Source organism: Ursus maritimus, unplaced genomic scaffold (assembly GCF_017311325.1).
Source record: "Ursus maritimus isolate PB19 unplaced genomic scaffold, ASM1731132v1 scaffold_11, whole genome shotgun sequence".
NCBI classification, from domain to species: domain Eukaryota; kingdom Metazoa; phylum Chordata; class Mammalia; order Carnivora; family Ursidae; genus Ursus; species Ursus maritimus.
Genome location: NW_024423453.1, coordinates 1,380,183 through 1,404,576, shown reverse-complemented (window position 1 = coordinate 1,404,576; position 24,394 = coordinate 1,380,183). Strand labels below are relative to the sequence as shown.

Sequence of the window (24,394 nt, the reverse complement as noted above, 5' to 3'; positions counted from 1 at the left end):
CGTAGGGATAGTTTCGGCTATCACAGGTGGCTTCTTGTTTTGTTGGGCTTGCTGAATCTCCTTATAGAAAAGATCCATATCCTGTTTATCAGGTTTCTTTAAAATCCTTTTTTCTCAGTGCTGTCCAAAACGCGTTAGCTCTTATTGTCCTGTGTGTCAACACGCCTTCCTTCTTGAGCATAGCAAATAAGGCAGCCTCCCTTCAAATGTAATCCAACCCCTTAAGGGCAAATTTTTTGTCATCATTTATGTGGATGATTACAGGTATTCCTGCTGTAATTTACAAAATTATAGGAAGTTTAATTTTCTTAGTTGTGGGTTTTCATCACAGAAAGTTGTCTGACTAGTTCCAGTACTTCACTCTCAAATCCATTGTAATATATTAATTTTTGACCTTAAATTGCAGCTCTACTGTTCTCCACAACCATGATGGGTGGGAGTGGATGGCAGATGAGGTAGAAGAGTTAAAGTAAAAAAAAAAATAGGCAATGAGGGTCTTTCAGGAAATTCTGATTTTTATAGAGTCTAGCAGAAGTGTTTTGGTTTTGATTGATTGATTTTTTTTTTTTTTTTTTGCTACTGGGATTCCGCAACTGATGAGCAGTTTTACCACAGTCCTTGAAAGCTTGCATTGTGAGAATAAAGGATTGGCTATTTCTCCCTATTTCCTCTCAGTGTGTTAGTTTATAAACAGAAAGTTTCAGTCAAGTGCAATTAAAATATAAGTAGGGGCACCTGGGTGGCTCAGTCGTTAAGCGTCTGCCTTCAGCTCAGGGCGTAATCCCAGCGTTCTGGGATCGAGCCCCACATCGGGCTCCTCCACTATGAGCCTGCTTCTTCCTCTCCCACTCCCCCTGCTTGTGTTCCTTCTCTCGCTGGCTGTCTCTCTCTCTGTCTAAAAATAAATAAATAAATAAGTAAAGGAATAAGTGGTAAATTTTAATCCTACTTTATTCCAGAAATCAGATTTCTCTTAATCATAATGATATTATATTTTCCTTTTCTGAAATAATTCATACATTTTGTTACCAGAATGTCTTCTATATAAAAGAGGTTAAAATAGGGGTGCCTGGGTGGTTCAGAGGGTTAAGCATCTGCCTTAGGCTCAGGTCATGATCCCAGGACCCTGGCATCACCCATATGGGGCCCCCTGCCTGCTCGGTGGGGAGCTGCTTCTCCCTCTCCTCTGCTCCCCCTGCTGTGCTCTCTTGCTCTGCCAAATAAGTAAAATCTTAAAAAAACAATGGTTAAAATAAATCGGATAGTTTTAAGGAAGTCAAAGTACAATTGAATGTACTATTTAAGACAGTCTAAGTGCAAACTCTGTGTGGGTGTGTGTTTAAATTTCCCATTGGTTATTTCACATAACAGGAATCAGTCATCGGCAATACATTTTTAAGTGGGCATGGCCAACCTACATAAGAAGATATAGGGTAAAGTTGACAAGAATGTTTTTTTTTAATTAAAAAAACCCCAAAGCCTCTCTTTGGCACAGGGATGGATGAGCTGTATTTCCAAAGTAACCCAAGGAAAAAGAAGGGAGGTTTTTATTGTTATTACTATTCTCATGAAGAAACCATCAGCAATACTTAAAACAGGACCAGACATTTAATAAATAAAATATTCACATTCTCTCTGCCTAAAACCTTTCCTGTAGGAGGTGAGGGAATGTGTAACATTATCAGGGCCAGTATGACCTCAAGCAACCTTTGTTCTAAGAGCTTTTGCCTATCTAGTTTGCTATATGTTCTAGTAATATTTCATATCTTCTAGCACATCGATGTAAAATTTTCTGTATGATAGCTTTGTGGCTTGAAAGCATTAATGTGTTTTTTTTAAACCAATGGTATGTTCTTTAAATATTAAACTAATGTGTAAGATAATACATATCTATTTAATATAATTTGTCAGGTTAGTGATTTTAAGTGAGTTATATTAAATTTAAAAATAGTAATACATGCCCATTGTAGCTAACTTGGAAGAGACAGAAAGGCTTGGAGAAGCAATGGCTATGCCAATTTACTTATCTCTTATTTCTCCAAATTAAGCTAAAAGGGGATCAAGCATCCATATGCTGATTTAGTATCTCAGTTGAGGTTCTCCCTTTCCCAGGAGGAGTCCATTAGATTCCCACACCCAAGCAGGAAAAGCCCTGGTGTTAAATCCATCTGTGGTTATTTTGTCGCCATTTTTCCTGCTGTACCCCTGCTGCTCTGTAAACTGATCATCTCTCTTCAGATGACCACCCTTTGTTGACACTTCCGGAGAGTGTTAATCTTGCTGCCCTCGTTCACGGCATGGGTCCATGAGGTTGTTGAGTGTACTTTCAGTCCAGGTTTCTTCTCCTTGGAGTCCAAAGTTTACAGTTCGTAGCGCCCAGTAACTTGCCTCCCTATTATCAATTTTCTTTGAAAGGACTCTAGCTCCCACAAGTCCTGGCATAAGATTGGTATGCTGTCTCCCCAGTATGGCGTATAACCACATCCATTTTTTCAACCATGGTAAGTCCACTCAGCCATCAGAGGTCTTGCCTGATGAGGCTTCAAGGTACACATGAGTTCCTAAGGTAACTCATCCCCCGTGGGTGACTCTCTGGTATTTGTTTCACAAGAGAAGAGAAAAAAAACCACAGACAGAAGCATTAGTGTGGCATCATTATTATTATTATTTTTTAAGATTTATTTATCTGAGAGAGAAAGAACTAACATGAGTAGTGGGAGGAGCAGAGGAGAGGGAGAGAGAATCTTCCTCAAGCAGAGCCCCTACTGAGATAGAGCCTGAGGCAGGGCTTGAACCCAGGACCCTGAGATCATGACCTAAGCCAAAACCAAGAGTTGGATGTTTAATGGACTGAGCCACCCAGGCACCTTTCCAAATGAGAAAAATAGTCAAATCATACAATGTAATCCCAAAGGAATGTAGTATATTGTGAACAACTTACATAGTGAACAGAACAGAAGACTAGGGTCAGAGACTTGTGTTGAGATCCTGGTTCTCCTCATTTTGGCTGTATGATTTTGCTCAAGTAATTTAAACTTTCAAATTATTCAAAACTTTCTGTGCCTCAATTTCTTCATCTGTAAAATGGGGATAATCCCATCTCCTTCACAGGGTGGCATGAGGGTGAAATAAGATAACATTTATTTAAGAACCTGAATAACAATAGGCAACAAATATAAGGTAGCTGTTGTACTATTTTCTATGAAGGCAAAGTAATTCTTCAACTTCTCATTTTAGTAGGGTTTAAATTTATACCATTAATGTAGCAGTTAAATAAGGCACATTCTTTTCGGTTTTTAAAAGTCCTTCCTGTTAAAAGAAAAAATGCCCAAAGGGAAAATAACTAGATACAAGTTTCTGCTGTGATACCATCTCTCTCCAAATATCGTTGCACAATTGTTGGTTTGCAACATTGCATTGGCTTAAAAAAAAGAAATGCAATATTTGTTAAAGCAAATATTCCAAGTAAACAAATTGCTTTTATAACTCCAAAGTCAACGTGGCTAATACTACAATGGAAAATCTTACGAAATAAATAACACTTTTAAAAAATAATTTTGCTTTTTAAAAATTTAAGTTTACATACACAGTATTCCTTTCAAGCTAGATTTCCAAGTTTGAAAGAGAATTAATACAATTATTTGAAAAACCTCCTTGGGAAAAGGGTATTCATGGTTCTTAGAATAGAGATGGCCCTTGGTTTGGTGTCTGTGGCCATTGTGTCTGTGGTGTCTGATGGCCATGTCATGTTAAGGGCTTGTCTTTTATCTTTTTTTTTAAAGGACAAGTGAATTTGGCATTTGACATACTGAACAGTATATTTAAAGAAATTCTTTTTTGAGTATAGTTGACACACCATGTTACATTAGTTTCAGGTGTACAACACAGTGATTCAACTTCTCTGTGTTCACCATGCTCACAAGTAGCTAACATCCGAACAGTATATTTTTATTAATATATTAGTATTTGTTTCAAGAATTAATATATTTTTAAAAATTATTATATAGGGCGCCTGGGTGGCGCAGTCGTTAAGCGTCTGCCTTCGGCTCAGGGCGTGATTCCGGCGTTCTGGGATCGAGCCCCACATCAGGCTCCTCCGCTGGGAGCCTGCTTCTTCCTCTCCCACTCCCCTGCTGTGTTCCCTCTCTCACTGGCTGTTTCTCTCTGTCAAATAAATAAACAAAATCTTAAAAAAAAAAAAAAAAGGAAAAATTATTATAAATACATATATGTTCCTGGTAGAAAATCTGGAAGGTGTAGATAAATAAAAAGACAAAACCACCTATAATCCCATCAGTCAGAGTTAATTACTGGGTATATCTGAGTCCTTTAAAAAATTCGTTTATATGATTTTACTCAGTTTTGGCTGCTCTAAAAATTAACAATGACCCGGCGCCTGTAGAAGCGGAAGTTTATTTCTTGTAGTCTGAAGGCTGGAATTCCAAGGTCAAGGTGCCAGTGTGGTTGGGTTCTGGTGAGGGCTCTCTTCCAGGCTGCAGACTGCTAACTTCTCAGTGTATCTTCACATGGGGAAAAGAGCGCACACTAGCTCTCTGGCCGCTTCTAAAAGGCATTAATTCCATTCACGAAGACTCAGCCCTCATGACCTGATTACCTCTGAAATACCATCACACTGAGAATTAGATTTCAACAGATGAGTTTTGGGGCACATAAATAGTCCATGACCACTCTTGTATATACACTATTTAAAGCAAAACACAATCACACATTTGTAATTTACATTTATCAACCTAGCAATGTGTTTTGAATGTTTGTCCATATCACTTCTTCTTTATATTTTTAATATCCAAAGACTTCCACTGCATGAATAAACCACAATTTAATCAGTCTTCTATCATTAACCTTTTAACTTTTTACTAATTTTCATCAATTACAAATAGTACTTCCACAGACATTTTTGTGGGTAACTCTTTGCACACATCTGTGGTTTTGTTCAGAAGGAGATTATGGGTCAAATGTGATATATGCAAAAACTTAGAAGTGTTGCATATATATCACAGATTGCCTTTCAAAAGCAAGCTACAGAAGGACATTCCTTCTTCTAGTCCTTCAGTGTTTATTTCCGCAAAGCCTCAACTGCTGATTATTTCTCTTAAAATTTATTAAATCAGGAAGACTAAAGTGCATATGATTTCACATTTGTCCTTATCGTGTGCTTACGTGGTCTTGTGTCTGTCGCTGATTTGTAAAGGTGCGCCCCATGAATGTGTAAATGGTAAGGGGCTAAAGTCGAGATCCGACTGTAAAAAAGGAACATGTTTATTTGCTTTCTTGCTTTTTCTCATTTCCTGCTTTGCTGTTCTCAGCCCCTTTTTGTGCTGGCTCTCACACAGTTCCTCAAGTGAAGTGGTCCTATTTTAACTTATAAGGAACTGAAAATTGATTCGGCTTGGAAGTTCAAATGGTAGATCAAATTTATGATTTACGCCCTTTAGAAAAGGGCTTGTTTAAATTCAAAACTCCATAAACATACATCACCTCACATTATTCCCGTACCTTTCACCTACAGGTCAGGTGGGATTAAAAAAAGAGTAATGTAAATATTACAATTCATCACTCAAAGTCCTAGAATGTTGAATGGAAAGGGCCTTTAAGGTTCTAGTTCAACAATTTGGTTGGCTCACAGAGGAAGAAGGTAAAACTTGGTGAGGCAACTTGGTGTCATGGAGAACCTCCAGACTTTAGAGTTAGAACCCATGTTCAGGGGCGCCTGGGTGGCTCAGTCATTCAGTGTCTGCCTTCAGCTCAGGGTGTGATCCTGGAGTTCTGGGATCGAGCCCCGCATTGGGCTCCTCTGCTGGGAGCCTGCTTCTTCCTCTCCCGCTCCCCCTGCTTGTGTTCCCTCTCTCACTGGCTGTCTCTCTCTCTGTCAAATAAATAAATAAAATCTTAAAAAAAAAAAAAAAAAAAACCCAAACAACCCATGTTCAAATCCTAGTTCTGTCACTTACCAAAAGCAAATAGGAAAATGTGCTCAACCTCTTGGAACATAGGTTTTGCCATCTCTCAAACACGGTCAATGTTAACTGGCTGACTTGACTATTGTGAGGTCAGTTCCTTTCCTGTCCTCTGATGACTTAACCTGGAGTCACTTAAGTAATTAACTGGACAGGACAGACTAGACTCTTTATCTCTTGATTAGTCCTCCTATGTTCAGTTCACTGCTCCCTTTCTTAATTAAGGATCTTGAAGCATAGCGTACCAAGGTGTAGCATTTTAATTGAAAATATACTAGAATGAAACAAAGGTGTGGTGAATACACTTGTTTGGTTGACCCAGTCTTCTTTCAGTGCTGTCCAGGGAAAGGCCACCAGAAACACACTTATGATTGGACAAGCTGAATTTATTCCTGGGTGCAAGGAAGGGAGACCTTCGGGAAATGTGGGGCATTTCAGTAGAAGTTTTTGAAAGGATTATCATAGGATCACGACTAACATGCAATGATTTAGGGGGGTGGTTTAAGGAAATGGCTTTGCCCTCATTTAGAAGTTACCCGTAGTTGGGGATAATTCTATGATTGGACATTTTTTAATTTTTATTTTATTTTTTAAAGATTTTATTTATTTACTTGACAGAGAGACAGCCAGCGAGAGAGGGAACACAAGCAGGGGGAGTGGGAGAGGAAGAAGCAGGCTCCCAGCGGAGGAGCCTGATGTGGGGCTCGATCCCAGAACGCCGGGATCACGCCCTGAGCAGAAGGCAGACGCTTAACGACTGCGCCACCCAGGCGCCCCGATTGGACATTTTTTAAAAAAAGATTTATTTGAGAGAAAGAGACATCGTGGGGAGGGGCGGAGGGAGAGGAAGAAAGAAGCAGACTCCACGCTGAGTGCAGAGCCTGATACAGGGCTCAATCTGCAGACCCTGAGATCATGACCTGAGCCGAAATCAAGAGTTGGCCACTTATCCGACTGACCACCCAGTGCCCCTAAGATTGGGCATTTAAAAAATCTTGTGTATAAGGTGGGAAAAATAAAGCGAGGCTAAAGCCGTAATTGGGAAGGGGCGGGAGGCTCCCACGTCAGCCAGTATATGGGGATGTTTGGTGTGTCTGTGGTTTGCACAATGACCTTGTTTCTGTGCTTAAAGAAGTTATGGAATAGCCCTGTCTTTCTTCATCGCAGTCGCTGACGGTGATTTGGAAGCTTGTTTCTGATCAACAGTACAATGCCAAGGCCTACTGTGACTCCCGCACGGGCTCTTAGCGTTAAGGCCTAACCGTAAGTGTCGGCCAATTTCTGAATGTCAGAAGCTGCTTTTCTTTTTATCTGTGTATCCTCTCTCTTGCCACTTTTAGGCCAGCAGTGACTCTGGGACAAAATTCTGTCCAAAGAGATACAAACATGTTCTGGGAGCTTTCGTTAAAACAGGATGTTATCTATTGAAACAGATGCTGGCAGCATCCCTTCTTGCTGTCCCATTCTCCTGCTTGGTGGAAAGAGGATATATTTATAAAAGCTGCAGCAGTCTTTTTTTTTGTAATAATAAGGGAAGGTCAAGGAAATCTCAATCTTTGGCATGACTGATCTGTTGAACCAATCTAGCATTAGTAATTGGATTTCTCACTGCAGGGGGCGGGGGGGGGGATACTCCTTAATTTAAGAAAAAAAAAAAGTCACTCTAGTTAGACTGTTTGTTACCTGTATTTGAAAGCATTCCTAAAACATTAGGTATCCATGTTCATGTTTACTAAACTAGATACTTTTCTGGCAGCCAAATTTTTATGATGGCTCAGAGCATATTCCATTTGGAAATATAACTTGGAAATACCCCATTTTTTTTTAAATAAGGCTTATGTTAGGTGGAAAAATTGTTTTTTCTGCTTCATAAAATTTGTCATTGCTTCATTCAGATGCAATTGCTTCCTTGGTTTCAGAAACTACATAAAAATGAAGGCTTTATAAACCTTGCAGATTAAGTTCAACAGAAAGAAGTGTGGGCACATTTTTGTAGACTTGATTATTGAAAGGTGAATACAGCTGGAAACCTAATTGCTGGATCATTGTGACTTCACCATTGTAATTTCAATGGTGAAGTCCCAGTGGGTCCCTACAGCCATTGTGCTTTGTTAAGCTTAACAACGTATTGGTTAGTTTTAATGAACGCTGACTAAGGGGTAGAAACCTCTTGTCCTCCAAGGGGGATAATTCCCTGGTTACTCTGTACCACTGTGGTTAGTGGGTTAGAGCCCATAGTACAGAATCAATGCCGGCTGGAAAACTGATAATGTGTTGAGAGGTGAGGATGAGGACAATAGCTAATTACTGTTAATATTTAGTGTGCAAGAAAACTAAAACCACAGGAGCCAGTAGGAATTCAATGTCTGCTAGATTCTGAATGAGAGGTCTTAATAAAAGATAAGGGAAAAGAACAGGGAAACTTGATGTATTGACATTTAGGACTCCTATTGAAAATTATGTGTCTATGGTTAGAATAAATTTGACCCAATCCACCAACCGATAATTATTGCACAGGTGTTTCTTATCTCTCTCTCTCTCTTTTTACACATAGTAGGTGCAAAATAGTTCAAGAAATGGTTGAAAGTCTATTAGAATTTGGCTCTGCAGAATGGCTCTGCCATAGTGACAGTTATTTATCAAAATATTCTCTATAAATGGTAAATCATTTAGCAGGTCACAATTCATATATTACAGATATATTACTGAGTAAAATATATTAATGTTCATTGTGGTGAACATAAAATATCCAGATGCAAGGAAATTGAATAATTGATGAGGAAGATCCTTGTCCACTTAATTAAATAGAATGTGACTCTTGCGTGGAGTGCTTGACTGCACCAGGAAAATGTGTCAGTGCATGAAGCAGACCAGTGTCTTTTTCAAGAAAAACTTAACCCTAAACTACAACAAAATATTTTTACAATATGAGTTTAATATTCTAAACTCAAAATGTTTTTAAAAGTCTGAGTTTTTTCTTCCAGTTCTTATATAGGCTGATGCAATAAAACCATCCAAATGAAATGATTCATACAAACAGCCCGTTGACGGATCATCTGCTGCAGGTATGTGTTGAAATTATAGGTACTTCACGAATATCTAGTAAATTGGAGAAAGTCACTGAAAGAGAAACATGCAGAATGTAAGTTTTGTGGTAGTCCTATTCAGTAGGACTGTCATTATGTTGGCTTCTCAGAGTTCCTTCCTGTTTTGCATTTCTTCAGGGAAGATGCTCTTTGAAATGGATCGGAGATCCATCCTGGGAAAGATACTGCAAAAGAGGTCTAGAAGCTTGTCTGGTTTTTCTATTTTGGTGTTTTTGTAGTGCTATCAATCTTCCCACAGAATTAAGTTCTGGTGAAGTATGTTGTCATGATGAACTTATTTTCAGAGAATGAATGAATGAAAGAACAAACTCTCAGCCTTTTTTGAAAGTAAAGTTGCTAGGAATTTCTCTCTGAATCTGTTAAAAGCAGGGAAAGGGGCAGATGCAAGTCAGTGAACTGAGTGCCAAATTGGACGTATCCAATCTTGCAGTAAAATATAAAGGAGGGAGTCTAGAGGCCATGCTGCCTCTCACGAGGGGCCCGAGGTACTTCACAGCACTAGAATGTAAGACGGCTAAGGAAGGCGATTGTGACAGGGATAAGCTAGTCACCAAAACTATTTTGCTTATCCTCTTTGGCAGAAAGCTTGGCTATAAGTTTTGCAGCTTCTTTGCACTTAGTTGTGACCAGGAAGACTAAGTTCTGGCCAAGAGGGGTTATGCATGCCTTCTCCAGGCCTGGCCCATACAACACCTCTCACTCAATCCTCCACGCTCTTTTTCTCCTCACCTGGCTGGATGTAGGGGGAATCCAGCAGCTGGATTCCTTTGTGGAGCAGAGACCCCTGCTTTGCATGAGAAAGAAACCTTTAGCATGTTAGTCTTTGAAATTTGAGAAGTGTTTGCTACAGCAGACAGCCTATCCTGACTGCTGTTGAAATTTGTCCCCAGCAGGGAGTTGCTGCTGTAAGGACAACTGTGACCCTGGTCTAGTGTTTGCCAGTGGGCGGCGAGGACCCTGATATAAGGAGGTTCCAATATGGTAACCGATGTCATGAATGTGAAAAACCTTGGATGTTGTTGTCTGGAAACCCAGAAGGCATGATGTATGCTTGAGAATCTTACAGCCTTAGGACAGTGATTCTTAACCCCGTCTACATATTAGAATCACTTGGAGATTTGTAAAAACTATCCATGTTCCATCCCCACTCCCAGAGATTCTGACTTAATGTGTGTGTATGGGTTGGAGAAGGGGAAGGTCATTAGTATTATTTTAACAGTTTTCCAGGTAGTTCTGATATGCTACCAAGCTTGAGAACCAAAGCCCAAGGCAGAGATTGGTTTTCTGTAAAGGTCCAAATAGTAAATATTTTGGGCTTGGAGAGCAATATCATCTTTGTTGCAAGTATTCAATTCTGCTATTATAGCATGAAAGCACCCGTGACAATACATAAGCCAATGGAGATGGCTATGTTCCAATAAAACTTTGTTTCCAAAACAGGCGAAACAGCTGGATTTTTACCTGTGGGCCCTTGTTTGCTGATCCTTTCTCTAGGACACTAATTCTCAAAATCTTTCTTCCTGGGGCTCATTTCTCTTTTTAAAAACTGAGGATCACAAAAAGCTTTTGTCTATGAGTTATATTTAGCACAAATTACCATATTAAATATCAAAACTGAGAGGTTAAAGATCATAACGAACTGAAAATAATCATAAGTCCATTACGTTAACATAAGCAAGATACTATCATTGTATTTTCAAAGTAATTTTCTAAAGGATGGCAATGTCTCACATTTTTTGCAAAACTCTATACTGTCCCCTTTAATAGGCGTAGGGATGCTCATTTGCCTTCTTCATTTGTCCTGTTAGGATTTGTTGTTGAAGTACAGGAGGAAAGCCTGGCCGGACACACATGTGTAGGTATTTCTTGTGAGAAGGCCAATCTCCTGACGGAGTACTTTAATAGCCTTTTCAGATAATTGTGGCTAGTTCTTGATACTCAATAACAATTCAATAAGTTGTTGATTTCAGTTGATTGCAATGTGGAATCTGAAACCGTATCAAGGAACTTTTCGCATACTATTACATTAAAATCTGTCGGTTTCCTTGCACTTCAAAGGAATCTTCTACCTATGCATGACCTTGTAGTACTTACATCGGTTACTTAGAAAATATTGTTTCACTGATTTATACCATTGGCATGCTTCATTATATAATATTTCTAAAAATCACATTTCTTAATATCAGTACCGATCTCTTCGAAAAAGTCTTTAAAGATTCAGAAGCTGTCAGGCGCATGGTGTCGGATACGATTTTTCCAAAATTCTAATTTTTACTTGAAAGCTTGAGCTTTATCATTGGCAACAAATACTGTCAGGTTGTTCGCCTTCAAGTGACAGGCTCACTTCATTTATTTTCAAGAAAATGACTGCCAAATACCCAAGTCTGAATAACCATATTTTGTTTATCACTTGTTCTCTCAAGTAAAAATGGTGTTCCATGAAAAAGAGATGAGTGCAGTTTGCAACTCAAACAATCACATATTGCTTTTCCTCAAGACAACCATTGTATTTTGGTACGCAGCAGAAGTGCTTTACGTGTTCTTTCCTTTTGATCCCACAGAACAGTGAAACGACGCGTCCTCAATGGTTGAGCTTTAATAGAGTGAATAATTTTTCCTGTTTCAGCAAGGGCATTCTTAAGCAGAAGTGGCTTTTTTTTTTTTTTTTTTTTTAAGCCGTAAGTGTATGGTGACAAATAAGACGCAAAGCCCAATGATACAGTGATGCAGTTTGGTGAGAGGGATTTGATTTGCGCTAAGGCACCAGGAGTTTCACCCACAACTGCTGATTGTGGCATGGGTGAAAGGGTTGTCAACGCCGTGAACAAGGCCAATAACCTCTTAGTGTTTTTACAAAAGTAGTTTTCACCTTGTGGATCCACTAAAAGAATCTTTGGGATTCCTAGGTGTGTGCAGACCATACTTTGAGAACCATTGTTTTAGGGAATGTTTTAAAAAGAATCAGTGTGTTGTCTTCCTTTGGTAAGATGTTTCAAAGAAGAGATGTGCTCAGACAGAGTTGGCCAGTTTTCAAGCTGACCAGAAAACAATGGAGAGCCCAGAGACTTGACGTCAAAAGTGGTTGGGAAGCCAACTGGCTCCAGATACCCAATGGATCCATGAAAGTTGGGTAAAACTTTTTAGTTGGATAGCATGATTTAGTTTGATGTCAAAGATCAGATTACGAGTAAAGCCTTCTGATATGAAACCATAATAAAGGTAGATGTTAAGGAGAGGGAGGGAAAAGAAAGACCCAAGAATTACAGATGGAAGCGAATACAACAGAAGCCTAGCATGTTTTTGATGAAAATTGTATTGTCAAGAAACCCAAACTATCAGACTAAAAAACTCATTGGCTGAGCTGTAAAATCACATTTTGGTTCTCAGAGTTTTGCTAACACTCCTTTCAGCTGTGACCAAAGGGAGTAAAATAGATAATAAGGACTCCTAAAAGCTGAGTCCAAGGAGGGAAGAGGAAAAGAGAATTATTCCCAAGTAGCAGAATTAAAGTTTAATTAAATAACCCACCTTCTCCCCAGGGTAGGGGCTTTATTAAGACCTGCCAAGCAGGATTTCAGAATTGCAATAGACCAGTAAACACTAAGTATCTCTCATTATTCCCCTTTCAAAATGGAAGTTTTAATTGCATTCTGTCCATGAGCCACCATCATACATAGACTAGGCTCATAACAATACCACTCTCCCCCTTACCTGCCTGCCAGGTACAAAGGTCTGAGCCGGGACTCCAAGCCATAAGGAGGTGGTGTGGCCGCTTGATGGAAGAAGCCTGGTTACCCAAGTGGAGCTGAATCTTCCCCTACACCTTGAACTGGATTGTGACATGAGCAAGGAACAAACTTTATTGTGCTAAGCCAGAGATTTTTGTTGCCACACCTGTTGCAAATGTTCTCTGTTACAGCATTTAGACTACTCTGAATAAAGTAGAGACTATTCCATTGATCTAAACATGAGGAAATGAACTGAGGCCACTAGTGGCAGAATAAGAACACAGTGACGAGGTAGACTCAATAAGCTTCTGGGGACTGAGGGCATGTGAGCAGAAGCAAGAGCAAGGGGTGTGGGATGGGTTCTAGCTCTCTGTGTCTACGTGGATGGTACTGATAGAACGATCCAGTGACGTTGTCCAGTAGACAGTAGTAATGTGGAGGCTAAGAGCCCGGGGCAGAGGTCTCGGAAGGGGGCGCATACGAGGCAGCCATCAGAGTCCAGGTGATGGTTGAAGCCATGGGAAGGAGAAGTGCATGGAATGTGCTGGGAACACGATTGAGAGGGAGAAGAGTACGGAGGAGGTTATCTAATTAATGGAGTAGAATGCATAAAAGATTATACTCCCAGAAAGGAAGAAAAATGGCAGCAAACAGGTAGGCCATTTTGAAGAAAAACAGTTCAAAGAATTATTACATTGTAGAGTCAAATATTGCAAAGAGATCTAATAAGAGCTAAAAAAAGATTTTAAACTTAAGAGGGTATTAGTGACCTTCATCAGGATAATTTTAATAGAACTTTGATGTAAGATTCAGATCATTGTAGGATAAATGCCTTATAATTTTATGGATGAATAAACAGACTGGAGGTGTTAAATCTTGACCAAGGTCCACAGTACATGTTGGAACTTGGCGTTGAACTCTTGCCTATCCAAGACCCTCGCTCCTCCACTCTTCCAAACAGGTTCGAAAAGTACACTTAGGTAAGGTGCTGATTCAGATATAATTTTGATTATCATGTTGCTAAACCAGTATAAAATAGAAGGCTTACAGGGATTGTAAAGGTCAATATTTTCAGAGAGAAAGGTGTAGGCGAATTTTCTTTATTTTCTGAGATGATTCCCCATCCATTCCTCCCCTTCCCTGCTTTCTTTTTCTTCAGCTGATTGTATTGATTTTATTGGTAACTAGGAGTTGAATTTTATAACATGAATGGGTGTGTCAGTGTTATACATTTTTAATAGGATTATTTTGGTATTAGAACACAGGTTGTATCAGTCTGCTGAAGTAAACGTTTTTCCTAAAACTATGTCTAAATAACATGACTGATAGAACTTTTTCTCCAAAGTTTTATAAAACTTAATTAGCAAGATCAAAGGCTACAAGAGCTTAATTAAAAAAAAAAAATAGCCACAGTCACATTTACCAGACGCCTTGTTAGTAATTCAGCATTTAAAGTATAATCCCTAAACAAGTCAAAGACAGAGACAAATGTTTTTTTAGGAGACTTATGATTGTTTTCTTCAATGAACCTGATGGAAAACCTTAAGTGCCTGTTATAGAGCACTGTTTCAAAATAAGCTCCTTAGCAAAATAAATGAAAGACATGTAGAAACCTGAAGAAGCATTTATTCTTCAGAGCCAAGGTGTCTGCAAAACTCGTGTAGGAAACCTCTCTTTCTTTCATTTCACATAAAGACCATTTTGTGTGAAATAAAGGAAAGTAATTGGCATCACTTGAATTCATTATTCATTAAATTTAACTATTTTTGGTTTGGCATGTACTGATTTCCTAATCTGGAATGCCTGCTAAAATATTTTCATTAAGATGTGTTATTTTGAGTAGTAATGGACCTTCCAATTTAGGACTCAGACCTTTCAATTTGGAGTATATATAAAGTCAAGGGTAAATACAGTCAGCATTATTAAACATGGACCTTGCTCCTGCCCTGCTTCAGTTGCAAGTTTTGATTGCATAATTCATTCTTGTTTATCCCCTTTGCATTTCTATAGCAACTATTTCTGTGGAATTTATGAGTTTGGTTGAAATGCCCCAGTAGAACAAAAAAGAAGCTTTTGTAAAAAAAATTTTTTTTGAAGGCTGTGTGTAGCGATGAGGAATTGAGAAAGGACTAGCCTTGTTTGCAAAACAATTTAAAAAAATCTCTTTATATGTGTTCAAATGTGTGTGCAAATACATGTTTGAGGCATGTCCCATTTTAAAGACAGTGAGCCCCATCTGATTACCCATATTCACTTAAAATGGGGTGACACATGATGATCTCTTAAAAATTAATTGATAGGAAACAATTTAGAGAGCAGAGATATTCAGCCTCATCTAAAAACAAAAACAAAACAACAATTCGTATTTTTTTAAGTTACCCATGTGGATTTTTGTAAAATATAAATAGAAAAATGTAGCTATCACATGCCAATTACATGTTACATAAGAGATAGGGTAATGGATATGCTCCATGTTTTAGGCGGTACTATTTTGCAATGCACACTGCCACATGGGAAATTCAAAGAAAACATAAAATAGCTTATGAAAAGAAACAAAATTAAACTAAGTTTATTTTTGTTTCTAAACCAAGCTTATTTCTTAGCAATTGTAAAATGTTTTGTTCAGTTGTTCTCATCAGGACTAAATTTATCTTATTCAGACAATTCAGAAGGTTCACAAAATTTTTGCTTATGAAATTGAAATCTGATGATACAGATTTCTAATGACTATTTTTCAGAGTCTGTTGTATGCTGGAAGGATAGCATTGCAACTTTTAAATCTCTTACCAAATATTAAGACTTTAACACATTTTATAAAGACAGTGAAAATAGAAAAATTGCATATTAACTCAATTTTTCATTTCTAACATTTTTAAACATGTTCTGTATGCAGGTGAAACAAGGCTAAAATTTTGGTTTTTAGAATTAGATTACCTGCCTTGTATTAGTCATATATAATAAAGGCAAGTAAAACAAATGCGTTGCAATTTCATACTAAATATATTTGTTAATCCATTGAACAAGTATGAATTATTTACTCTGTGACGAGATACTCTACCTATATCTCTAGATGCATAACAGGTTTCGCCACTCGATACTTTCTGAAACCTAAGGACTAATTCGTATCCTCACTGTGCAGTAAGATCATTTGGTACAGGTCCCGAGTAAAAGGGGGAAAAAAAGGGCAAACAAAACAAAAAACGTATGCCAATGAATTACAAAAACTACTATTTAACTGGGTTGGGACCAAAGGTTGTTAGTGCTGTTGGCCACAACTATCTGAACAGAGCCCAAAATGTCAGGCTGACCTCTTAATGGTGACTGGGTGAATACCAAGGTTCAGTGGCTTGTTCTTGACGTGCATCCAAACATTTAGATGTCTGTCCAACATTTTTAGTTAGAGCTTTTTCTTCTATTAACATAGTTTAGGAAAGTGTAAAGCAGGATTTGAACATTGACGATACTATTTTTATCATTATATGAAACAAATGAGGGCAGTCCGTATTTTGAATGTATTCCCTTAAGTTCATGTGGGGCTAAAGTAGCTTGGCGTTGGTGATTGATGAGTCATCGTTGATAGTGAGAATACAGATGTTGTGAATTCAGAACCTGAGGGACAGGCAATAGGTAAGATCATTACAGGCTGTGACGTGCTCCGTGAAAGGCAGAAATGCGTGATGCGAATGATGGTAAGGGGCTGGAGGAGGTGGGAAGGAAGCCAAAAAGAAACTCTCTGAGGAGGCAGTGCCTAACCTGAGGTCTGAAGTATGAGGAGCCCTGGGAAGAACCAGGAAAGGAGTGCTGCAGGTAGGCAGAAGTAGGAGTGCAGAAATAGGCAGTGAAAGGAGCGGCTTGGTTAGGAATAGGAAGGAGGGTAACTCAAGCTCCACCAGAAGGATCTTTCTGACTTAGGTGATTTCGTATCTAATGGAGAATGCCCCGCTGTCAAGCGCGAGAGCCTGGGTTGCCCTCCAGTAACCAACCATCCCCAATCGCAGCCACTGCAGACAGCTAGATTTATTTCTCACTTACTCCGTCCGCCCGTCCGTTGCAGCCGGCCAGGCGCTCTGCTCCGCGTGCCCCTCGCTGCAGGACCCTCGCTGACCGAGCAGTCCTTGCCTGGAACACAGCGGTTCTGGGGACAGAGTGAAAACAAAGCATGCCACATCCAGGACAGCCTCTTGAAGCTTAGCACACATCACTTCCACCAGCACTTCATTGGCCAAAGCAGTGACTAATCTCAAGTCAGGAAGGAAGTGTGGTTCTCCAGCGTGCCCGGGAGACGAGAACTGGGAGTATTGATGAGCGGTAGTGAGAGCCCCCGTGTGGGTCAGTGAATGACCTGAAGTTGCGTGTACAAGCTGCGAGGGTGTGTGTGGGAGGGGGTGCGTGTCTTCAGGAAAAAGGGCTATTGCTTTAATCAGATTCTCAAAGGAATCCGTGACACAATGGTTAAAAACCGCTGGACCAGTTGAAAACTGTCATGTAAACAGATAATTGCTCTACAAGGCAATTTGCAGCATGCGTGAAAGTCTGAAAGGATTAAAACGTTGTGAGTGGGATGTGCGCGCAAGTGTGTGCGGTGATAAGGGCGACATTGAGCACATTTGTAGATGAAAGGGTGAAAGAGAACAGGGAGCAGGGGATGAAAGACCCCAAAGGGTTAGGGGAGAGGACTGAAGCCCCAGAAGGTGCCTGAGGAGATGGTATCCAATATTCTCTACCAGTGTTAACTTGGGGGATCAGCTAATTCCCTGATGGAATTAAGGAGGAAAGGAGGGAAACGGTGGATGCCCCCGTGGGTCAGGCTGCAGGTGGAGGGGCAAGAGAGGACCTCTGTTTTGTCGGATCGATGGACAAGGGCAGCTACGTAAACTGAGGGGATCGTAGAGCATGTTGGCAATTCGGAACAGCTGTAGGGAAATCTGAAACAGAGCTGAGTGGGGACAAATGAAAGGACTGCCAGTAGCACAGAGGGCTCAGCTGATGTTGGAGAACATAGATTTGGGGCTGTGCCAGCACAGAGTTATGGGATTTTTCCTTATCCGTGCTCCGCTGCCTGGAAGCAGGAGCTGAGCAAGTTAGCGGTTGGACAGATCGGGGCTGGGGATCCGCACAGCAGGTCTGGCAGCATGTTTTGCTGATAATATGAAGTTTAAGAATCTCTGAACAGGCAAGAAGAACTAATGTGACTTTTTTTTCATTTTTTTTAAGATTTTATTTATTTATTTGACAGAGAGAGAGACAGCCAGCGAGAGAGGGAACACAAGCAGGGGGAGTGGGAGAGGAAGAAGCAGTCTCCCAGCAGAAGAGCCTGATGTGGGGCTCGATCCAAGAACGCTGGGATCACGACCTGAGCTGAAGGCAGACGTTTAACGATTGAGCCACCCAGGCGCCTCCTAATTTGACTTTTAATTTTTAAAATTAAGATGGTCAGTGATGGCGAGAAGACGCTTTGCACCTATAGTTGCTCTTTGTGAGTTGCGGTTCTCACTCCCTGGACAACTTGGTTTTGTTATGAACTTACAATTGATATAACCAATGTAACCAGTATGGTTAAGAGTAAACAATATAACTTATTTCTTACTGCCTGAGTGAGAGTAATCCTGCTACAGCTACATAAGATTTTATGGGCTCCTAACACTCCCTTATTCCTTTAGTAAAATCTCACAGAGGAAAGGTCAAAAAAAAAAATAAAATAAAGCTCTAAAAATATAATTACATACTCAGAGACAGAATTGCTTAGCTAAGCATCTTGCTATTAATTAGTATGTTGTATATTTCGCTGCCTTGGCTGCTACTAAGACATTGTATTTAGGGAAACTATTAAATGAAGACAAAAGAAAAACATCTGGAGTAGCTTAGCTCCAAAGCAGAGTGCGGTGTGAAGTAGCATTGTATTGCGTGCCTCTTTCCCCAGTTGCCTGCCAAATCCCTGAATTTCCCTGATTTCAGGGAGGTTACATCATAAGCATTTGATTAAAAACCATGTTGCTCTTCATAAAGGCTGCATATGCATACTTACGGCAAACACAGCCATCATGCTAATTCTTCCGGCTTTCTTGAAACCTGTCCTTTCCACTTTCCAACTCCTCGGAATGGAGGTTTTGTCTCTGACCTGTCTATTGATGACTGACAGGTGAGGTGAGCAAGTCTGATCGTTTGGAATTATGTTTGAGGCTGAAATTAAGTGAGACTTTTCACATCCTTCCCCAACAGAAAGGAGTTAGCTAGCAGGAGGGAAGCAAGTTAAAATTCTAAAAAGAGGTTGTTGCTACAAATGGCTCTTCCCCAGAAGACCCTCTCTCAGAATTTCGGTTGTTGATAACTAGCAGGTTTTATCTCCAGGAACCAAGTCTCTCCTCGCTTCTGGCCTGCCAACTTGTAGACGGTCTTCAGCTGAGGCAGTGCTGCCAGAACGAATAGCTGGAGAATCTCCTCGACTCTCTATTTATTTTAGAGTATGATAATTTGAGGGAAAATTAAAATTGCCAGTTTTCCATTACATACAAAAGCTCTCAGTGCTGGTTATCTCATCAGACCTCACAAATATACTTCTGCAGAAAATTGTGTCAACAGATGGAAAAGCCAAGAAAAGGGGGGATTAATGTCTGGTCAAAGGCCACACAGTGTGTTCAGGGCAGGGCTGAGCACCCGCACCTCCGGACTGATCTGACCGAGCTCTTCCTGCTCTGGCCCAGGACAGGGGAGCGCGCAGAAGCCGAGATCCCGGAGCCAAACACCGAGCAGAGGGCTAGTTATGCAAGGGGTAAAGATACTAGGTTTTAAATGTGCACATGTTGACTGCAACAAGCGGTTCCTGAGGCCCAGAGACTAGGAGCAGTCTGAGAGCAGGGTCTGTCCATGCATCTTTGCAAACAGCCTGGTAAGCTCAGTGCCTGGCATAGCACTAGAAACCCACTCCCTGTGAATCGTGTCGAATACATCCAGCACCTTTAAAAAGGACCCAAATAATCTCATTTCTCTGCTCAATGTGTTGCCATGGATTCTCCTTCCGCTCAGAGTCCAAGTCAAAACCCTGACCCAGGTGATCTGCTCTCTGCGGTGCCTATCCTCCATTCCCCAATCTCTCCCCATGCACCCTCCTTCTCCGTTTCTGTGACCCTTGGCTGTTCTTTAGGCCTGGGCCTTATTCTAGATCCTGAAAGGCCACCTCCCTTACTTCCTTCAAGACTTTGCCCGTGTCATTTTTCATTGTCCTGGTCCCAGCCCCCTGCCCACCTGTACCCCTCAGCCTGTTCCTTCCGTAGCACCCACCACTTTCTGACTCTACGTCATTACTTATTATGTTGATGTTTTGTTGTCTGTGTCTCTTTTGCTAAGATGTTGGCCTACAAGGGCAAAGATTTTTGTCTCCTTTTGTCACTAATATCCCTAGTGTTCCATCCAGTGCCTGATACATAGAGAATGCTCTGTAAATAATTGTTGAATGAATAAATTAATAAAAGTCGATTAGTGAATCTCATGAATAGATGAGTCGGAAAGTGAAAAGAATACACCATTAAAGCCAGCTATAAAGGTGAGCCGTCAGTTGTGGTCAATTTATAGAGGCAAACATTCATTTTCATATTCAGAAACTCTTGTAATTCATGACGAACGTGGCCACCTTTCAGAGTCAAAGCTGCAGACATCCAGCCTATTAACTGTCAAATTCTCGTGTTAACATGTAGTTCGATCCCTGATGAATTCAGACAGAGCACATGCGTGGGTTGGTACTTCCCAAAGTGGGGTATGAGGCCCTCTGCGTTAGAATTGCCTGATTAATATTAAGGTTCCCAAGTCTTACCTAGTTTATTGAATAGTCTCTATAAGAGATTACTATTAGAACCTCAGGTGAGTCAAATGAATGCTAAAATTTGTGAATTATTAGTACATAGATCTATAGAAAATGATGGGGCTGTAGTGGAACAAGATCTCTTACTGTAGTACAGTTATTCCATAGGAGAGTGATAAGACTGCAATGTAAAAAAAAAAAGTGTTCCTTGAATGAATAATGGAAACTCTGAATTAAATAGATTTTTTTTTGTAACAGGAATTCTCAGAACCTTTAATAAGTTGACATCATTGTGAATTCCCAGTAGTAGGATATAGCATGTAGCACCCCAGCTTTATTTCGTTGTGGGTATCTTTTTAGGTACCTCTCATTACCTTTTAGGGAGAGGTGGTTTGGTTTTGTTCTAAAGAAAAAGTCTGAGCTTTGCTGTAATAGAGAATACCTGAGGTTCATTCCTGATTCCCACAATCTATAATTCTCTATAATTGTCTTGTTTGTTAATTCTCCCTAGTTTGTAATCTAATTGGGGTTTTTTATACCCTTGAGAAAAAGTATGAAATAATATATATTTCATTGTTCCTAGGACTCACCCTTGCAAATGAAAAATTTATTTCTCTCTGTCTGTCACACACACACACAACGTATGCCGGAGGAGTAATGCCAGTTCAGAGGGCCCACAAAATAGCTTGTGTACACACACACCTGAATGAGCTGGGTCCGTTTGTTAGAGTATAATTTGTAGATTAGGAAGTGAGGGTTCTGTGTGCTGCATTCCACGTTCATGGGATCCGCGTGCATACATGTGTCACTGGGTGTAAGCACCTATGCGGCCTGTTCCTCTGTATCGATCAGCTCCAATCTATTCCTTATGTCACTTTCTATTCCTTTGGCATGGCCCTGGACACAAGATAGGTATGTGCCTGGAATAAACGGCCATCTCCCCTTTTGAAAGCCATTTGAGGACCACAGCACATGACATCCTTCTGTGTAATGGAAGTATCCACACATGGGCAATCGCTGCCTACAGATGTAATGAACCAAGTGGGAGGTAATGAGAAGTGACTGTCACACCATCTCTAGGGCCCTGTTCCTCCTGCCGCACAATTACACTGTGACCCCAGAGAAACCAGGAAGACTGTAGCATTCTTCCCTCTTCCTAATGGTCTTAAAATCAGGCCTAGCTTACCAGGGGAAGCTAAACTGCAGCGCTATTCATCTGACAGTCAGAGGATGTCCAAGGAAATATATGATTATAATACGGGAGGCTGTTGTATACACAATCGCACACTGTTTCCCCAGTTCTGACTTGGCCGCTTGCCTGAAAGATGCCAGTAGACGAAGACCGTCCTTTCCTGCTTTCTCCCGGCATGTGTTTTTGGGGTGAGAACTGTTACTTCTTTCCTAGCAGGAGAGTCTAGGGATCAGGCAGGTGGGCAGAGCTGCAGTCCTGTTAGAGGAATACATGGTGCAGCTTTACAGAAAGAAACTCCTCTCTTTTAAGTAATGGTGATAAACGCAGTGAGAACACCTTCTGGGTGCTGGGTCTTGTGAATCGTATTTCTGAGTTGTGTTTCCCACAGTGCACTGATTACAGTGACCATTTCCCCTGGCGTATTCTTGCGGCGAGGGAGGGGTTGGCGGGATTGCAGAAAAGGTAGAGGGTTGCCTGCTGAGTCAGCTTTTTGAGAGCATACAGAAAGTGCAAAATAGGTGGAAGCCTTTTAAAATTCCTTTCATTGTCTTCATTGTGCTCTTATAGCTGAGGCTTGCCCCTGCTCTGAGGGATGTCTGCCAAGTGCTTGCAGAATAGTGGATGGGAACAAGCCGGGCTGCTGTGCTGCTTGGCACAGAGAGAATAGCCGCGCAGGCTGGCTGCTGCATGGAGGACACCATTTCCACTCCTCTGTGCCTCTGCCTGCAGGAAGCCCCCAGGTGGCATTAGGGAGAATGAGCGTGTAAATCGCAGGGCCTGCTAATTTCTCACCACTTCATTAGCTGACAGTTCAATGAAAGCGCTCTCCTGCCAGTCACCTCACGTGTGTGGCGCGGACGCTTCTCATCAGCAGAAGCAGACTTCAGTCCTTCTGTGTTGACGTGCTTGTGACTTTTTGGTGACCCCCCCCCCCCCCCGCCAGCGTGTGGGAGTTCATTCTCTGACCCTGCCACCAGCAAATACTTCCTGGATGTCCCTGCAACACCTACCTCTGACTTCCTTTTGATTCAGACTTGGTTTAGCGGTTCCAGGAAAAGCTGGATCCCATCTTGATCCCATCTTAGTCCCGTCTCCGTCTTTTTTACGAAACAGGTTTGAAGACCTACCACAAAGTATGAAAATGACACTCTATATTTTAAAGGACTCTCCCTCACAGCATTACTAATAATCAATTTTTCTGAGAACTTATTATGTGATAGGTATTGTTCTAAGCATTTTACAAGCAATTGAATCCTATTACTTCTATTTTATGCAAGAGGAAACAGACCGGTTAAGTTTGTTGCCTAGGACACACAGCATTTAAATACAGGAAGCCTGCAGCCAGAGCCCACGCTCTGAAGTACTAAAGCGTTTTGCCTTAATTAGTCAATTACTTAGTTAATTCCTGGATTAATTCACCAAACATTAATGAAGCACCAAATATGTGACACTTATGTCAGAGTTTAACTATTAGAGTTTAGCTCTCCTTTGATTTTCGTTTGCGTCCGACAGAAGGTATTTGCTGAGCAGCCCCTGTGTCTGGAGCTGTGCTCACCGAGATGCAAGAGAAATACAGGGTGTGACCTTGCCTTTGAGAACCGTACAGGCCTGTAGACCACAGGGTGACAAATTTCTCTTTATAAAGGGGCGGATAGTATGTTTGAAATGAAGGTCCTATGATTTCGGTCCCGGTAAATGCAAAAGCAGCCATAGACAATGAGTAAACAAGCATGTCTGCATTTAATAAAACCACAAAAATAAATAGGCCATATTTGGCTCATGGGTGGCCTGCCACAGAGAATAAGGGCAGCCCTAAGAGAGCCATACAGAACAGTGAATAATGATAGTGTAACTGAACGCTGACCTGTGCGTTCCTGCTGGTGAGACGCACAAATGAACTCGCGTCGGAGAGTAAAGAGGCTGCTGTGCATTTTAGTGATCAGGCAAATGGTTTCTAGAGCTGGCGCATGAACCTTGCCTAAAGTGGCAAGTGTCTGAGACATACCCGTGAGGTTGTTCGGAGGGTTTTGCGGACCAGCCCCTAGTTGTTAGTGTGTGTATGGCAGGCAAGCTGATTGCTTATACCCTCTGTCTCTTCCTTCCTTGATGACAACCCCACATCTGTTTGGTATCACCATGTCTTTGGCTCCAATGACACAACATGTATTAAAGGCAGTCTTAAACGTGTTCTCTAAGTTGCCGGCCGTATGACCCAATTCTGATCAATTAGAAGTAGGGATGCCGACTACACTAACGTGGAGAGAGATCTTTGGCCTTTCTGATCGAAGGGACAGACAAAGCTAGCGCCGCGTACCTTTCCTGTTTTCCTGCCGCCACGTGAACATGGAGGTGAGCTGGGACAGCCATCGTGGTGCCTGAAGGAGTAGGGTGCCATGCTGTGTGTGGGGCAGGGGGGCAGAGAGGAGGAGATGGAGCCTTTGACAATGCCACTGAGCTCCTGCCTACCTCCAACTCTTTGCCAACGATTAACTCCATGTTTTCATTGCTTCAAGTCAAAGTTAGTGAAGTAACAAATGTGGCTCTTAAAATATTTCAGAACTACCTAGAAGTTACTTCTAGAAGTTTCCCACTTT

General features: G+C 40.9%; 1 protein-coding gene across 1 annotated transcript; it reads right to left on the bottom strand.

Annotated features, from left to right (window-relative positions):
* Window positions 1–2,647: 2,647 nt before the first annotated feature.
* On the bottom strand, window positions 2,648–24,167 carry LOC103661826. The gene is made up of 5 exons (XM_040626564.1): window positions 24,115–24,167; window positions 22,811–22,923; window positions 16,846–17,275; window positions 12,797–12,914; window positions 2,648–3,103 (listed from the first exon to the last, which is right to left on the bottom strand). The coding sequence occupies exons 1-5, from the start codon at window positions 24,165–24,167 to the stop codon at window positions 3,074–3,076; spliced, it is 744 nt and encodes a 247-aa protein (XP_040482498.1). The 3' UTR covers window positions 2,648–3,073.
* Between the last annotated feature and the right edge of the window lie 227 nt (window positions 24,168–24,394).

Excerpts from the sequence above, each read along its gene's own strand:
- LOC103661826 (XM_040626564.1), bottom strand. The coding sequence starts at position 24,167 with ATGGCTGTCCCAGCTCACCTCCATGTTCACGTGGCGGCAGGAAAACAG. Across the intron at positions 22,924-24,114 it reads GCGGCAGGAAAACAGGAAAG|GTCTTCAAACCTGTTTCGTA; the intron begins GTACGCGGCGCT and ends ACTTTGTGGTAG. Across the intron at positions 12,915-16,845 it reads GCAACGGACGGGCGGACGGA|TTCAAGGTGTAGGGGAAGAT; the intron begins GTAAGTGAGAAA and ends GTCACAATCCAG.